This window comes from Anabrus simplex, chromosome 1 (genome assembly GCF_040414725.1).
Source record: "Anabrus simplex isolate iqAnaSimp1 chromosome 1, ASM4041472v1, whole genome shotgun sequence".
NCBI lineage: Eukaryota > Metazoa > Arthropoda > Insecta > Orthoptera > Tettigoniidae > Anabrus > Anabrus simplex.
Genome location: NC_090265.1, coordinates 63,382,629 through 63,402,137, shown reverse-complemented (window position 1 = coordinate 63,402,137; position 19,509 = coordinate 63,382,629). Strand labels below are relative to the sequence as shown.

At 38.0% G+C, this 19,509-nt stretch overlaps 1 protein-coding gene across 1 annotated transcript in view; it reads left to right on the top strand.

Annotated features, from left to right (window-relative positions):
* Positions 1 to 3,736, top strand: part of LOC136884095 (UDP-glucosyltransferase 2-like) — a 125,091-nt gene extending 121,355 nt beyond the window's left edge. The window contains exon 6 of the mRNA XM_067156129.2: positions 3,393 to 3,736. Within this exon, the coding sequence (XP_067012230.2) occupies positions 3,393 to 3,693 (301 nt within the window). The 3' untranslated portion in view covers positions 3,694 to 3,736. The remainder of the gene's footprint in view (positions 1 to 3,392) is intronic.
* Positions 3,737 to 19,509: the final 15,773 nt, after the last annotated feature.

Genomic DNA, 19,509 nt, shown 5'->3' with positions numbered 1-19,509 from the left:
AACAAATACTACATTACTAAAGTTATACAGTATTAAATTTCCGATCATTTATGTCTTACACATTTTTACCATACCGGCTATGATAACAGAGATATTCATGAATTTGTATTTTTGTTGCTAAGTCCATATCAGCACCAAGCCACGAGAACATGGGTAAACAGAATGTAATAAAAATTGTTATGTAAAGTTGGGGAATAAGAAACTAATATCACACGCCCTAATATCACAGAGTCGAAAGAAAACTAAATGTGAAGGCCTACAATACAGAAAGCTCATAACATTGAACAACAATAACATTACATTGACCATTGTTTGTTGTGATGTGCTTTGTGCACCACCATCTCAATCTTTATATACTGCCTGCTCTGTGCTGCGAGAATTGCGTTTACAGCTACATTACAGATGGCAGCACTTACTGCACCCAGAACATATGTTAGTTGAATGAGTATTCATCGCTAAGATCAATATTAAAAAAAGTTCTGGTGGTGATTATTGTTTTAAGAGGAAGTACAACTGGTCAACCATCCTCTATATAACACTAATCACAGGAAAAATGGGAGGGGTCCAACACTTCGAAAAATGAAGGTATCGGCCAAAGGAAGACGAGGGCCACGAAGGGCGTGAAAAAGAAAGCCTCCCTAGGCCTCCATACATAATACTGTCAGGGTCAGAAAAGAACAAGTGTTGACCAAGGGAGGTCGGATAGGATAGACGAATGTGAGGAGCCTGGCACAAGTAAGTGGAAGAAATGCCAGGACTCAGCTAAGGGCCCCGTGGTCACCAACCCATGCTCCAAAGTTCAGAGCCCTTGGGGCCCCTTTTAGTCGCCTCTTACAACAGGCATAAGATACCGTGGGTGTTATTCTACTGCTCACACCCACAGGGGTAATCAATATAAAATGAGAAATACTTCTTAACATGCTACTAGTTGAGAAGGTAATATAAATACTGAAGCTAACATTTCACTTTTGAGTCTGAAATATATGAAAAATCTTACTAGTTTTGTAGAAAGTTAGCTTTTTCTCAAAACGTTAATTTTTTTAGTATTAAAAACATAAATGCAACAGTTTTTGCCTGATTGTTTTCAAACCCTGAGTATGCCTATTGTGCCATGTGAGATGCATAACATTTGGTACACTATCCATTTTGAAAAATAATAATATCTGATAGAGATATTCTGAGAAAAATATGACAGTTTGAGAATTTATAAAAAGAATGCAAAAGGGTGAGAGAAAAAATACTCTAATAACATCAGTAGGCCTAATGTATTTTTTGAAATAATAATACAAACAGTTAATAACACAATCCTAAGAACTATCACAAAAATGTTTCAATGTCAAAACTCAAACAAATGGTACACATGGGATGTTTTGAAATTTTTCAAAATATTTTTATAAAATGTGTTATAAATCTGAAACTATGTTGCCAAACTGTTCCAGATTTTATAATAATCTTAGTTTTGGCAACATAAATGAACTCACAAAATATTGTGAACATCAGATGAAAATTCCAAGACTTTCAAAACTTAATAGTGTCCTCCCCCTTTTTTTTTTTTTTTTTTTTTTACAATTTGTTTTACGTTGCACCGACACAGATAGGTCTTATGGCAACAATGAGATAGGAAAGGGCTAGGAGTGGGAAGGAAATGGCCATGGCCTTAATTAAGGTACAGTCCCAGCATTTGTCCGGTGTGAAAATGGGAAAGCATGGTAAAACCATCTTCAGGTCTGCCAACAGTGGGGTTTGAACCCACTATCTCCCAGATCCAAGCTCACAGCTGCGCGATCCTAACCACATGGCCAACTCATCCAGTGCCCCCCGCTTAAGGGAACCAAGAGTTCACTAAATATTGTGGTAAAGGAATTGGGATTCTGCTACAATAAATTAAATGTCTGGCAAGTATTAATGGAGAGAAGTGATATCGTGATGTGGCGCTGCCAGTTTTTAAGGGAGGTTATGATTGAAAATTTTCATTTAATTGTGTGGCTCGATGAAACATGGATCAATGCTAACCACAGCATAGGAAAAGGCCGGACAGATGATTCTGTAAAAGGTACAATGGCAGTGCCCATGGGGGGGAAGAATTCTTGTGCCGCACGCTGGTACCTCAAATTGATTTGTACCTCTTTATATGTACTGATGTCTAATAAGACTGGCAGTTACCATGAAGAGATGAATAATGTTAATTTTCAGAACTGGCTTGAATACATGTTACTGAATAACCTGTCTGATAATTGTACAACAATAATAATGGACAATGCTCCCTATCATTCTGCAATTCAGGACAAAGTTCCGACAATGGCAGCAGCAGAAGTTGATTCTTGCTGAGTGGTTAATGAGACATAATATTACTGTGCGGGACGACATGATGAAAGGTGAACTGTTGCAACTTGTGAAAGAAAACAAGCCAGAATTTCCCATGTATATTGTAGACGAAATTGCAAGATGTCTTGGACACAGTTATTCAACTTCCACCTTATCATTGCCATTTCAATGCAATAGAGAAAATTTGGGTTCAGATTAAGGGTTATGTAGTAACAAGAAATAAGCAGTTCACTGTTCCCAAGGTAGGAAACCTGTTAACCAAAGTTGTGGCGAATGTTTACGCTGATAGGAAAGTTGTGGTTAAACACATGTAGGAAAATGGAGATGTAGTGGAGAACTGCATTGAAATTTTAATAATATCATTGGGAGCTGGTGGTAGTGACATTGATTCATTTGCATAGGCGTTCCGAGCTGTCAGCGGAGAGATGGCGTGGAATGACATTAGTAGACGAATAGGTTTGAATGGCGTCTATAAAAGTAGGAAAGATCACAATATGAAGATAAAGTTGGAATTCAAGAGGACAAACTGGGGCAAATATTCATTTATAGGAAGGGGAGTTAGGGATTGGAATAACTTACCAAGGGAGATGTTCAATAAATTTCCAATTTCTTTGAAATCATTTCGGAAAAGGCTAGGAAAGCAACAGATAGGGAATCTGCCACCTGGGCGACTGCCCTAAATGCAGATCAGTATTGATTGATTGATTGATTGATTGATTGATTGATTGATTGATTGATTGATTGATTGATTGATTGATCCTAAGCATCATTGACTTCTGCAGTGAAATTTCAGGGAGACCCAGTCTTGTGATTTTCCTTCAATATGGTTTTATCCCATCAATGTAGTAGTAGTAGTAGTAGTAGTAGTAGTAATACTCAGATTTATAGATATATTTTGTTACTTATCTGTAGAAGTGCTAGTAATATTTACTAATTATGTGTTAGCTTATTGTTAAATTACCCATTCTAGGAGATTGAACATCATAATTAATTAAACAAAAATAGTAGGTTATTAAGAATGTTGAAGAGTGTAATTTCAAAGTTTTAATGCTGAAATTTATTTACAGTTACCGAGAAAATGCAGAGAGATTATCAAAGTTATTCAGGGACCAACCAGAAACTCCAATGGAAAGAGCTGTTTACTGGGTTGAATACGTTATCAGGCACAAAGGAGCACCACATTTACATTCTGCAACTCTAGATTTGTATTGGTTCCAGTACTTCCTCCTTGATGTGATACTTGTATTACTTGGAGTTGTAGTATTGTTTACAATGTTAACTTACTTCTGCACTAATGCTTTGCTCAGAATACTTAACAGAAACATCAAAAAAGAAACTAACTATTTCAAATACAAAAAGGAAAATTAAATGTTCATTACCTGTAAGAAAACTAATGAAATAAAACAGGAAAAGTTTTTAAAACCTTTAAGATTATATCCATTTTGAAAAATAAATAATAATGATAATAATAATAATAATAATAATAATAATAATAATAATAATGTCCCGTAACGTAGGTCAATCCCGAACACTATGAAAAGGGCAGCAAAGAGGGCAACTAGCTGGTACACAAATAAGCTAGTTGAAAAGTTCAAACAGGAAGCGTAACTAGGGTCACCCAAAACAGACAAAATTACAAGACAAGAACAGAAAACTTACCATTAAAGGACAAAGAAGTGTTACCAAGAACTCGTGCTAAGAAATTCATACCTGGTATCAGTTACTTCAAGAAAGAAGAACACATTCTTAGGAAATTTAAAACAAAGGATTTATTTAGTTAAATAAATTTTTAGAATGTTAGGAAAAGGAATCAACAACGCAGGAACAATAAATAGGGAAAAGTACTTAAATTAGGAAACTAAGTTAAACTTGATTTAAAATCTACGGTGATCGATCACTAGAAAATTGAAAAACAAACAAAACTTTTAATTAAGCGAGGCCTCAACATTCCAGAGAAAATGACAGTTTCAAATTAGTATCAGATCACAATGTACCAATTTTTTTTTTTTTTTTTAAACTTCTCTGAACCACAGAGTTCTGACCAAGGGATAAATAGTAGAAATTTAGAAAAATAAACACAACACTTAATACCCGGAAGAAATGGAAGTGACCGGATATTAAAAAATTAAAATCACCCCAACGCGATCACAAGCACACAAGGTAAGGAAAAATTAAACGGAATTAAATATCATCACATAAAGACGAAGAACTTGGCCAAACATCCAACAGCATCAACGATCAGGGACCAATCTCTCCCTTTTAAAAAAACTTAACAATCATCAACAAAAACCGTTGGCAAGGTAACCAACAAACTCCAAGAAAAAAAAAGATGGTAACAGGTAACCACGGAAACAAAAGTCCGCAAAACAAGGGAAAAGAAAGAAAAGACGAAGAACAAGGAACACAAGCAAAATTAAGAATCGGAGAAAAATAAATTAATCCCGTCCGCTTGGTCAGAACTCACATGGTTAAAACAAACTTACTTGGGGTGTTAGATACGGTAGCAATACTGTAAAACATTTCAAGACGTACCAAAGATATTTCACATTAGCATAAGGTACTCAACTTCCCCCAATACATCTTAATTTTCATCATTAATAACACGAAAAGTTACATTACGAAAAGATGATAATAATAATAATTTTATATTATTTTTTTAAAGAAGCTTCGAGATCTTGCTTTCCCAGAAATTTAGAGTTCACAAACGTCACCAAACAGATACTAAAATTGTCCGAAGTTGAAGAGGATAACATACTTAAAAATGCTGAAAATCTTCACCGAAGCAATGACGCCATCGCCATTTTTAAAGATTACTTACAGGCTGAAGAGGCCAAGCCAACAAATGCGTTAAGCATACAGACTAGAGAAGAATATCCCGCGTTGGTTGAAACAGAAACACATAATGAGGGCAAGGGAGAAACCCTCTTACTCCTTCCTTCAAGTTACATCCATTGCGAACGCCACAAACTTCTCACAGATGAGACACGCCAAATCCTCGTCCATCTCAAACCACAGTCCAGACAATAATGTGGCCAGCTCGCCAAAACAAGAATCGACAAGGCAGAGTTCATTCGGCGGTGAGCTCTAATTGGTTAATGGGCGGAGTCTCGTAGTTCTAGCTCACAGTTCAGATGTCAGTACGTACGAGGAGCTCAGACTTGAGCGCCTACACAGATTAGTAGCGGAAAAGTGAACCTTGATATACCACGAAACAGAATTGAAAACGACCCCACCAGGGTAGAGTAAATCTTGACACAATTTCCATGCCCTAGGCTACTTCGAAAATGTAGTTAGGAAGAGGAATAACACAATGACATGTCCATGTCAGCCTCTCCTCCCGAAGCTTCGCTATAAACTCTCATATTCGCTGCACGGTGGTCTGAAGCAATCTAATTTTTTTTGGTGTCACAGTCCAAATCGAAATGACCACAAGCACATGTCCAATTAGTAAACATCCAATTAGATAGAATAATGCCAAGAGGTAGATTGAAACTTAGTCCCACTTTAAATTCCGTTCAACACCATTACTCATCATCAACACGGAGTTTGCCATTTTTCACCACCTTCGGACCTTCCGCAAAACCTTCTTTTAAGAAATAAACACCACAGTTTCAGTTTTTTGAAGGGAAAGAAAGACCATAAGTTCCAAGAAGTACACTATACATATAGTTTTGAATCAAGTCACATCTTCAAACTTAGTTAGTTTACAATAGGTTATGATTTTGATTGTAATTCCATTCACGGTGATGATGACACGCGCCGGGTATTACCAACCTTAAGGTACATGAAAGTTTATACACAATGCATCCATAGGTTTTCTTTACAATAATTAAACTTGAACTAGCAATTACTCTTCTGTACATTCCACATTTCAACTCAAAATTACAGTACCGTAGTTAGTACCAGTACACTGGTTCTAGGATTTAAGAATTGCAGCATCTTACATCCTTCGAAAACGAGATAAAACTCCCTACAACACGAAGATACCCCAAACAAACCGGAAAAGGAAAGGAAGAGAGAACCTCAAGATTGGTGAAAGTTTTCATTAAAATAAATAAAGACCAAACATAAATCACATATAGTAAGCGTTAATTAGGGAAATTGCCAATAAACTTAGGTCTAGAGTGTACCACCATACCAAATTACACAAGAACACCAATTAGGCAGACTAGACTACCTATGAACAAAATGATCTACCAGCACAACATCACCAAGGAAACCCTACATAAAAGATAGGTACAGGCAATGGTAAGCTTAATCCACCATACACCAAAGGTGGATCTCAAATGTCAAGAATACAGTACTTACCTCAATAAACTAAAGGTTCAAAACCCTAAACTAAAACGTTGAAAATGGATAAGAAGAAAGGACGTAACGTCACCAAGGTTTCCCACCAATACAGGGAGCTACCAGAAGGATAACCAATTCACGGGCTCCACCGGAGACCCTTAACACAATAAGATAAATCCCCAAAATTCCAAGGTTCAATACCCCAATAAACAGTTTTACATAAACACACTCAAGACGGACAAGGTAAGTAAGAATAATCTTAAAAACAACAGACTGAGTTCCACAGATCCATGAGCCAATGGTTCATTAATTTTTAAGAACCCACCATAATTCAACCCAATAAATTAATTAGACATTTAAGAAAGGCAGAATTTAGATTACAGATCATTGACCTCGCATAATCCAACAAGAAGAGACTTTTCTAAAAAGGGCACATCAAGCAGAGCAACTACCGACCAGAGCACAAGCACTGTGAAGCCATGAACGAGTTAGTGGTAGCTGTCTTCCAAGCAAAGGAAACCTTATGTAAAATGAGTTGGAGACCTCTAGTACTATCAGGTGTAGGGAGCGCAACAGTTAGTCATCGACAATCTTTCCACAAAGGCACACTAAGCGAGGAACAAACAAATACAAAGGGAATCACTGTTCAAGGATTGATGGACAAGGTTTCAGGAGGACATGACTTGGGGTCACATAACTAACCCACATAGCAAGAGGAAAAACTAAAACACCTTCCACAATAGTACACCCAATCAAACAGAAAAGGTATTAAAATACCTCAATTAGATGACTACAGGAGACATGACGAAGTAATAAACCAACCTCTTACACACCAAATAGTCCCAAAAGGGGCCAGAAAATAAATAGGCAGCATGACTCCAAAAGCGATAGCACTAGGTAGGCAATAACACGCTTAATTAACCAGAACGCAGAACAAGTAGCGGATAAATTAACAACTTATATGAATTTCAAAAATTTAACTGAAGGAAAAAAACACCATAGGAGACAGGTTAAACAGAATAGTTCTCTACAATATCATAGTTATGATTAAGAATGACAACAGAAAAATAGGCCATGCGGGAGGTCACAGTTTTTACATACCAACACCACAACATACTACACGAGTTGCAGAAAAGAACTACATAATTAATTTCCATCTTCCCCAGAACACGATGGTACAATCAGAGGTGCCAAAACACCCACCAAAGCGTAATAACACAACTAATATGGACTCTGATAAATCCCACAGAACCCATGGTATCCCACGCCAAGAGTCAAAACAACCAAGTCACTCCACACCAACCTGCCACACAGGTAACTGAACAAATACATGGTGCAACAACTCAACAACACCTAATCTAGGACTAGTAAACCAAGCACTAAGGCAAAAGAAGATAACTTCTCAGGTTTTTAGTCCACGCACGAATTTCACTACTCCAAATAATATCAACAGATGGAAGATGGACACTGACAACACCTCAACATAGAATCTACAACTCGTACAGAAGAAAGAAGTAAACAAGATGGCACTAGATTCAAGAAAAAAATTTCAGTAGTATAGCGATATAGTAGTGTGCAAAATTAAATACCACAAGGCTGAAATTTAAATAGTGGACAACCAAATACCTCTAAATGGTGGAAGAGCAACTCATCTACAAGGTAAAATTTCAAGGAAAGGGTTAATAATTTCAACGTTAGGAATGTAATAAAACGAGTAAAGAACACACGAAAATTACTTAAGATTACCATACTGTCAACAGTCACTTGAACAATCACGAAGGGGGGTTACACAACCATTAGAAATGAAATGGCACAGCAACCTGTAATCAGGGATTGAAAAACCGTAAAGATGCAGGATCCATGCACGAAGCAAACGGCCTACCAACTCGAATACAGATTTACAGACCACCTAAATGATTAACAACCACCCAAGGTTTTGACCAGACCAGGTACAGTAGCGACAGATCAGGAACAGGTAGCAGAGTTAAACTCCCAGTTCCAAACCCACAGTACGTAGAGATAGTATTTATCGAAACCGACAGTAGTTTCCAAATAAAATAGAACACCAAATTTCCAAACCAAAATTTTGCTACAAGGGGAGAAAGAAACCAGAGCAAGAATAATTTTTAAGAAATGAAAAAGAATACGTTTACCAGATCGGGAGCGAGTCCAAAAAATGAACAAAATAAGTCCAACGTTTACATCAAGGTTCCAGTTAGGTAAAACACAATTTCCTAATATCATACTTTTTTATTAAAATTTTAGAAACAAACACCCAAAATAAATCAAATGGAGCAACCAGAAGTCGAGAAACCTACCCAATGGACATGCTGCACAAGGGTGTTAAATACCAATCAACGGAACACGGTCGTAAAATACTTCCTATACAACAGCATGAGAAGCAGAAAGAACGAAAGTTTAAACCAAGAAAAGGAAAGATATATGGTGTACAGGTTATATATATATCTTGGTAACAACCTCCAAGAAACGGTCATGTGATAAATTCCACACACTACCAAACCACAATGTTCACACCAGAAACAATACCAGTACTAAACAAATAGAAACATATCAAACCTCGCTTTTAAAATCACAGAAGCATGTACGACAATGAAGACTCTAGAAAGAATTAAATTACACTTAAACAGAAAGATGATATTTTACTTTCAATTAGCTCACAGAAATGTAGTTCTCAGCTGTATGTCTCTTTCGGTACCTTAGAACTTCACAAAGCAGAAACCCAAAGGAAGGGAATTAGGAACCAGTACTGTACATTAACCAGGTTTAACTTGTGACAGATGGACTCTCCTAATCCTTTTAGCAACCGGATCGCTCACTAACATTGATACCGGGGACAGAAATTGCAATACGGTGCAAGGACCTTGATACCTGGGTGCCAGTTTGGCGGAAAACTTATTAACAGCTTTACTGACTGGGTAGCATTTTATGAAGACTGTATCACCAACCTTTACCTTAGTTGTTTTCCTACCCAAATTGTACCTTTTCTTGGTCTTCTCAAATGAAACAGACAGATTTTTCTTCGCTTCGTCCCAAATCTTCTGGACATCAAGTGGTTTAGATAGATCAGGCAAAAGGTCATCGATGCCTAGTACATTTGACATTGGGGAGTATGGAGTGTAGGAAAACATAAGGGACATGGGTGTTTTCCCATGAGACTCATGGATGGCAGAGTTAAATGCATGAGCCAGCCAATGTAAACAGGAGTCCCATTTCAAATCAAATCAAAATCTCTTTATTTGCAAATGAGGTGTCTACCTCGGTGGCAAATGGTACACTAAAATACATTATTGTCAAGCACTAAATTTTAAATTAACAGGAGACGAAGAAAATTTTTCTACAGTACAATATTATACAATTTACGCTAATAATTTTTTCCATTAAACACACACATCATCCTTAATAAATTTATATTGTTTACAAAATTCTACTTATAATATCTTACGAACATAGTCAACTCATATACAGTACGGTATGTGAAATTACTTCTAATAATACTATACAACTGGTATAAGATTAAAATTAACACTGAATTTCTTTACATATTTATATTTTACCCATTTTGGAACCTAAGTAGCATAACGACCTGCTGCGTCTTAACCAGAGCCCCTTTTGCCACCACTTTTCAGAGTTCCTGAAGGGCCTTCACAGCTACCGTAGCGGTCCCAGGGCCCTCGAAGTCCCCACTGTACTTCACCCCTACAGGCAGTCCCCTACTTGGGCTGTCCAAACTCCTTAGACCAGGGGATGGAATTAATTTAATCACACACATTTATTATTTACAATATCCTGCACTGGTCGAATGCCCTCTAACATTTAATTTATTATCTCTGTTGTTGTTTATTCTCTTCTTGAATATCTGTACAGATTTTGGAAAAGGATCAAACACTACCCCTGGTAAACTGTTCCACTCCTTCACACCCTTCCCAATGAAAGAAAATTTACCCCAATCGCTTCTGCTAAAATTCCTTCTAATTTTGTACTTGTGGTCAGTTCTACCAATATAATTATTTTCCAACCGAAGCCTCTCACGGATATCTCCCCATGCTTCTTCTCCTGTATAGGCTCTATATAATCCTATAAGTCTAGTTTTCTCCCTTCTCTTACTTAAAGTTTCCCACCCAAGTTCCTTTAACATTTCTGATACACTACTCTTTCTCCTGAAAACCCCTGTTACAAACCTTGCTGCTTTCCTCTGCACACCATCTAGTTCTTTTATTAAGCTGGTTATGGTGATGGTAGGCTATCAATGCAGACTTCAAATTTCTATTTACCCTCTCAGCATAGGATGGATTAGGATAATATGGGGTAGTAGTGACATGAGAGATGCTCAACTCGAAAAGGTATTTTTTGAACAGATGACTAGTAAACCCACTAGCGTTATCAGAGACAAGGAACTTGGGAGGACCAAAGGAAGCAAAGATATAATTTAGACAGTTAATAGTGGACCGAGAAGTGGTAGACCTAGTTGGAATAAGCCAAGTGAACCGTGAGAACGCATCGACACACACGAAAATGTGCGTGTTCCCCAAAGAAGATCGGACCATAGGTCCCACGTAGTCGATGAACAGACGTTCCATGGGGCGTGAAGCTTGTGAGGACGACAACAAACCCACACGGTTGTTTAGACTGGGTTTACTTATGGCACAAACCTTGCAAGATTTAATCATGCTTCTGATGTCACTGTCCATTCTTTTCCAGATGAAAAATTCCCTAATTTTCTGCCTAGTTTTGAACATTCCTAAATGACCTCCAATGGGACAGTGGTGGTAATACTTGAAGATGACAGGTACCAGTACCTTGGGAACAACAATTTTGAAACAATGGTCTCCTCATCCCTTACAACATAGAACACCTTTGATAAGAGAATAAGGTTTTACAAGAGTCCCATTACAAATTTTGTTTATGATTTCATTCAATTCATGGTCAGATTTCTGGAGATCTTCGATTTCATGGTAAAGCAAAGGTAGCTCAGAAAGAATGGCATTGACTTTAATCACATTACCATCATCAAAATTCTCAACATTAGATTTTACCTCAGGACAAGGTTCCCCATCAAACATTCTGCTGAGACTATCAGCGGTGACGTTATCTGTACCCCTAATATGTTTGACTTGAAAATTGAAGGCAGAAATCCTAAGTGCCCAACGGGTGATTCTCCCAGTTCTTTTGGGTCGGTTCAAAACCCACGACAACGCCTGATTATCCGTCTCCAGGTCAAAATTTACATGTTCAACAAAGGGCCGAAATTTTTCGAGAGCGAATAGGACAGCAAGGCATTCCAACTCGTAAATCGAGTATTTGCTCTCAAGATCATTGAGGGTTCGGGAGGCATACGCAACAGGTCTTCGACCATCCTCGTACTCTTGCAAGAGTACTCCGGCAATAGCTCTTCCAGATGCGTCGGTCTGAACAATGAAGCGTTTAGAAAAGTCAGGTATTGCCAAAACAGGGGCGTTCGAGAGAGCGAACTTCAATTTCTCAAAAGCTGCTTGTTGGAGAGGACCCCAGACAAACTTAACATCTTTTCGCCTTAAATGGTTGAGAGGAGCAGCAACCTCAGCGAAGTTAGGAATAAATTTCCTGAAAAAGTTAACCATTCCTACAAAACGGGCAATGCCTTTGACATTTTTAGGAGGTTGAAAATCACGAATTGCCTGGGTCCTGGATTGATCAACCGAGATTCCACTCGAAGACACAATGTGTCCAAGAAAGGACATACTTGGCTGGGCGAAGGTTACCTTAGAAAGCTTAACAGTCAAGCCAGCTTTCCTCAAGCGCTCAAGGACTTCCTGTACATGAATCACATGTTCATCAAAGGTTTTAGAATACACAACGCAATCGTCGAGATAGTGAAAAACACATTTAAATTTAATGTCAGAGAAGATAGTATCCAGCAATCGTGTCAAAATTCCAGCACCAGAGTTCAGACCGAAGGGTAATCTGACAAATTCATACAAATTCCAGTCAGTGATGAAGGCAGTTAGTGGAATGGACCTCTTGGATAAAGGAATTTGATAGTAGGCCTGGTTAAGGTCCAGTACTGTAAAAAACTTTGCCCCAGAAAACCACCCAAAGCATGTGTGCAGATCAGGTAACGGGATAGACTGAAGGACCACCTTCTGGTTTAATTTTCTATAGTCCAAAACAGCCCGAAAGCCCCCAGAGGACTTGGGTACAAGGAAAACAGGAGAGGCATATGGGGAGCTAGAATGTTGTATAACCCCTTCTGCTAGAAGTTTTTCAATAATCTTCTTCAATTCCAGCATACGTGGAGGAGAGAGTCTATATGGAGGGGATCTCACAGGTTTGGTATCAGTTAGTTCGATATCATAGTCCATAACATCAGTTACCCCTAGTTTACTAGTGAACACTTCAGGGAATTTGCTGCAAAGAGCACGAATTTCATCAGCTTGTTCCTTACTCAAATGATTAAGTTTTAATTCCTTAACATTGCTAATTTCATCAGGGACTGACTCGGAAACACAATTCGCATTCAAATTGCCCTTAGAACCATCAGTCAAATTAAATTTATTAGCAGGGGAAAACTTAAAGAAAAATTTCCTGTCTTGAAGGTCGAGAACAAGTCCAGTTTTGGACAAAAACCCAGTTCCTAGAATCAAATTACACAAAAGGTTAGGAACCACCAGGCATGACACTTTCCAGGTGAAATTTCCAATTCTCAATTTCACCCTAGCAGTCCCTAGAATTTCTACATCATTACCATTAGCAGTAACACACTTTACATCAGAAGGTTGTAAGGTCGGTAACTTACAAGCATATTTCATTTTGGAATACCAATCAGAATTGATTAAATTTACAACGCTCCCAGAGTCAATCAAAGCCATCAATGGTTCATTGTTCACTTCAACACTGGTGAAGGTTCCTTCAGAGACAACATTCCCACAAATTTTGTTACAGTTACGAGGACAAATAACCTCATCAGAGTCCCCTACATTCTTAAAAGGTTGAAACTTACGGGACCGGTTTTTAGGTTTTAGTCATTTATGGCGTCTTTGAAATGAATTGGGGCAAAAAAATTTAGTGTGCTGCTTAGAGCCACAAAGATAACAACAAACATCATGTCCATTACTCTTAGACGGGCACGAATTCCTTAGATGTTCCGTAGAACCACACACAAAACATTTTTTTGTTTTCATGTTACAGGGTACTTTAGCATAACCAGTACACTTAGAATTGATAATAGGAGGGGGAAGGTGTACAGGCCTGGACGCGTCTCCGTGCTTTACATCTTCAGCGAAGGTACACGCAGTCTCGAGTTCAATGAAATTAGTGGGACACTTCACAAGGGAAAGGTAAGATCGATAAGCAGGAGATATACCTTTTAATATACAAGTTACCATTTCTTCCTCAGGAACCAAAATTCGAAACACTTTACAATAGAACTTTACATCAACAATGTACGTTAGCAAATTTTCGTGAAGGTACTGAGTTCGGAAACAATACTGAGGGATGAGACTCTGAAGGGCTAAGGAGGGGATAAATTTGTTAAGAATTAGTTCATGAAATTCATCAATTTTACACTTCTGAGAGATAGCCTCGGAAATTTCCTTCTTTAGAATACCCTCGGAGTGGGAAAATAAGGCCCTATGCATGCCTAGTTCATCAACAGAGTATACACTAGCGGACTCCTTCATTTCTACAAGGAACCTTAAAAATCTAAGGCACTCCTCGATTGAGTTTACGGAGAAATTCTTTACACCGTGAAACAGCTCTTTCAAGGAATTATGCGATGTCCCACTTAATCGTGATAAAATAGACTCAAGGACAGGAGAAGTTACGCAGCATGCACCTTGAATAGGAGGAGATAAATTTTGACTTACACTTTCATTATTACTAATAGGATTAGTCCTATCCGTAACCAACAAGTTCTCCATCTCCCTACTTGCAATTATTAAATCAAGTTCAGTAGAAATACTGGACGCTAAAGTCAAAAGTCGGGTGCATTCGCTAATGAATTCCCCCTCAGGTTTCAAAGTAAGGAGATCTTGGATACGCCCCGAGTGGTGGGACACTCTAGCCTTGAGTCTACTAACCTGAGACTTCGTCGGTGGCGTTTCAGTAAATTCTTTAAGAATTATGGAAATTTCATTTAAAGCACAATTAATTAAATGTAAAAACTCACCAATCTTGGAGATATCTATTTTAGATAGGTTAAGAGGCACCTGGAGATGAGCTGAAAGTAAGGCGGCACACTCAGAGACAGTACCCACTGGTTCTAAACCTCGGACCGCAAGCTCATACTGCAACTCCGACTTACGCAGGTGATGAGGGTGAATAACCGGACGGGCCATGACGATAGACAATATGAAACAAAACAATTCAAAGTTGGAATAAGATGGTTGCAATTCTTTTACAAAGGAAATTATACCAGTTTAATACTATGTCCTTCTTTCAATAAATATGAACTTGATACCAGGTAAATTAAAAAAAACAAAAGGATACAAACAACCTCCGGGTATGTACGAGCCACAGGTGCATGAATCAAAAAACGCAGCTCTGATACCAAAATACTGTCCCGTAACGTAGGTCAATCCCGAACACTACGATAAGGGCAGCAAAGGGGGCAACTAGCTGGTACACAAATAAGCTAGTTGAAAAGTTCAAACAGGAAGCGTAACTAGGGTCACCCAAAACAGACAAAATTACAAGACAAGAACAGAAAACTTACCATTAAAGGACAAAGAAGTGTTACCAAGAACTCGTGCTAAGAAATTCATACCTGGTATCAGTTACTTCAAGAAAGAAGAACACATTCTTAGGAAATTTAAAACAAAGGATTTATTTAAATAAATTTTTAGAATGTTAGGAAAAGGAATCAACAACGCAGGAACAATAAATAGGGAAAAGTACTTAAATTAGGAAACTAAGTTAAACTTGATTTAAAATCTACGGTGATCGATCACTAGAAAATTGAAAAACAAACAAAACTTTTAATTAAGCGAGGCCTCAACATTCCAGAGAAAATGACAGTTTCAAATTAGTATCAGATCACAATGTACCAATAATAATAATAATAATAATAATAATAATATCTGGCAGAGATATCCTGAGAAAAATATGACAGTTTGAGAATTTATAAAAAGAATGCAAAAGGGTGAGAGAAAAAATACTCTAATAACATCAGTTGTGTATTTTTTGAAATAATATATATGTGGCTTTAATCCATTTTGCATATTTATTTCTTTATTTTAATACAATGAGCCATGAAACCTACATCCATTGAATGGTAACATCCTCTAAACTCGGGCATAAAATAACTGTTCAGAGTTGTGTTCAACATGAGGCTTCACTCTGTCACAGATATTACAGAGTACTTCTCTAACACATGGGTTAAGTAAGGCGTCATTCTTTGCAAATGCATTTCCCCATGATAATTTTTTATATTCTGATATATGTTTTGAAGTGTACCACTGTGCGGTTAATCCACTATATGCAAGAACATATCAAAAATTCAACTTTACAGACAACACTTGCAGTTCAGTCTTCCAGTATCAACAGGTAAGCATAATACATCTGTGTTATAATTAAATTTAATAATAATAAACACTTTATTAATCATCATAATTAATAAAGATACAGCACACAAATTGTCTATGGTATAAACAAAGTTTGTCATATGTACTGTCACCTCTCACTATTACAGAAGTTCACAATGGATAATCCCCGGTTTTTGCATGTGATTACATGATATCGACTGCAATGCTCACTGCACAACTTGCAAACACAGGTTTTGTCAGGGTCGTGGAAGTACTCAGTATTGCACAGTTTATGGTGATACCCGTGAACCGCCATCAAGTTAACGAAATGTCGCATGTCTTAATTAGTCTTTGTCCATGTAAAAAAAAATTAAGTATTACACATTTTTAAATTTTGAAAAAAAATTTGCTCAGAGCCACAAAAAGAAGAAAGTGTATCCACTTGGGAAGAGTTAAAAGAGTTCATATAAATACGTGCTCCATTTGTATTAGTTTCCATGTAAAGTCAACCTAACTTCTTTGGAACTTATTTACGAGGTATGCTACATGGGTTATTTCTGCTGTGGTGAGTGTTGGATATATTCTAGGGTTGTTTCAATTTGTTCTTGTGGCAACATTCAGCTCAGTGGCTAACTGGTGGGCTTGCTGGTCTTTTGTCCAAAGGGTTCCAGGTTCAATTTCCAACCAGGTCTGACTAACCTTCATTGGTTAAGTCCTCTGACTCGGGAACTGGGTGTGCGTATGTGCGTCTTCAACATTAAGACTTCATCCTAGTACTAGATGTACAGGTCACCTATGGATATCGACTCAAAAGACCTGCACCAGGCCTGTCCGGAGGCCAAACACCATTAACCCTTCAAGCCGGTATTAAAAATTGGCCAAGCTTTACCCTACAGTGGTAATCAATTTTAGAAAAAGTATCGCAATTTTACATGCTGTAACAAACATTGATATAACTTCTGAAGGACTTGTCCGAAAATTCAAAGTAAGTGGATATGCAGTTCATATCATGTAGATTTAAAATCTACATACAAACAAAGTGGCACCTTGCATGCAAAGTAAAATAAATGTCTAATTACCTTCTTAGAAATCAACAAGAGAAGACATTTCAAGATTAGTTCAAATCTCTCCAGTTTTATGGTCTGAGGGAAAACTGAGGCTTCAAGAAAGGGATCTCTACTAAAAAGTGATTTGAGCGCTGGCTTCTGAATTATACTCGTAAACATAAATAAGTCAAGAATTACGTAGATTTCTTCCCTTGTCATTTCTTTCCACTGTCTCATTCGGGACCTTATATTCAAGGGATTGCATTCCTGCATATTTTTTCTGCACAGGTGTTGATCTCTCTTACAATAACGTCCACTATCAAAATACAAGAAAAATGTTACACTAGTTGGGCCATACTTACCCACGGAAGGGATTTTTGTTGAAGAAAATTCGAATCAACAGGTGCCCTTGACCACTCAGGTGAGCATTCACTGATATTACTATCATTATTTACATCACACGTAATTTCTTGCTGTGCATAATCATTATCACTAACATTTTCATTATCGTTCAAATCATTCTCAATCCTCCTTTCACCTAATATGCATTCGATAGCTGCCCTAGACAAATACAGACCACGCGAAGATGCTGCCATGTTGTTTATGCTGATCAACATTGATGATATAGATGTTGATTCCCATAGGGAATCTGAAATATTTGTCCAATAACGGACCATTTATATTGGTATTATATTGATCAACATTGATGAAACAAATTCTTTTTACACCAACACAATGCTATATAGCACAGAAAAATACCCGTGCTAAAAGTTCATGTTGGCAACCAACAGATGGCACGCAGAGGTATATCTCCAACATCACTAGCCTAGTCCATACAGGTATACGTCAAACCGTCCCTAGCTTACGTTTTGTAGGTCCGTACACGTATACGTAGAACTGGCTTGAACGGTTAATATATCTGGGTAATGAGCACGTGATTTATTTATTTATTTATTCAGCATATGATGCTTCAGTTGACAATCATTTGAAATATATTTTACATATAAGTGTTATTAGAAAAATATAAATATATTTAAATACATGGATATAAAGTATTTACAGACTAACTAGGAGATACACACACACAATTGCAGGTTCTGAGATTTCATCACAAGCTGACGTCAAGTCCTTCCAGCCAAGTGAGTGCCGTAGGGGTTACTTGATGTAGCTCCTCCGTAGGCCCAGTGAATGCTTGTAGAGGACATTCTTTCACGATGTGGCTGATGGTTTGCACTTCAGCACCACAGTTGCAGGAAGGAGACTCCAACCACCCCCATTGGTGTAGTGCAAAAGCAGTTCTTCCAATGCCGCAGCGTATCCTGTTTAATGTAGTCCAGATGGTGCGTGGGAGGTTGAACCCAGGAGGTTTTGCTGTTGGGTCATCAATGTTGATTAGACCATGTGGGTGTAATCTGGCCCATTTTTGCTTCCATGCTTCGTCAGATCTAAAAGGTATGTCAGTTCCCTGGCCGTCTTCCAGGCAGGTTTCTGGGATTTCAGTCTCCCAACAGCGTTTTCTTCTGTATCCTGGTGGATGGGAAGTGAGCTGTTCATCATCACCTTAGTCCATAATCTGACAAGGGCATTTTGTCGTCTGATGTGAGGAGGTTGAATGTGGCTCAGTACGGGTAACCACTGTACAGGAGTGGAGTGCAAGGTGCCAGATATGATTCTCATTGTGTGGCGCAGCTGGACATCGACCAAACGAGTATGGGAACTATTCAGCTGAAGAATATACAAGTGCTAAAGCAGTTGTTCGCAGTGAATTCGCATCTGCACCCCATGATGTTCCAGCTAGTCTACCCAGAAGGTTGTTACAACTTTTCAGTTTAGCTGCCAGTTTCTGAAGGTAATGGCAGTAGGTTAGAGATCTATCTAAAGTTACACCAAAGCTTTTGGGGGTAGTATTACACCGCAGTGTGTGATTTCTGAACTCGATTGTCGATTGGTAGTTTGCATTCCTGTTACTGAGGTGAAACGTAGCTACTTCTGTCTTTAGAGGGCTAAGTGTCAATCTTCACTTTGTGAAATAACCATCCATCTTCTCAAGGTCCTGGGATAGGATTTCTTCAGCTTCACTGAAGTCTGCTCTTTGTATGGTGAGGTTGATGTCATCTGCATAGATGAACTTGAGAGATGTGGTTTCTGGAAGGTCGTGTATGTACAAGTTGAAGAGAATTGGAGACAGCATCGAACCCTGTGGCAAACCATTGTTGAGTTTGTGGGAACGACTGCGGACATGTTCTGTATGAACCTGGAAAAATCTATTTCCCAGCATGTTTTTTATTAGAGTGAAGATCTTGAGACATGGTATTGCTCTGCTGAGTTTC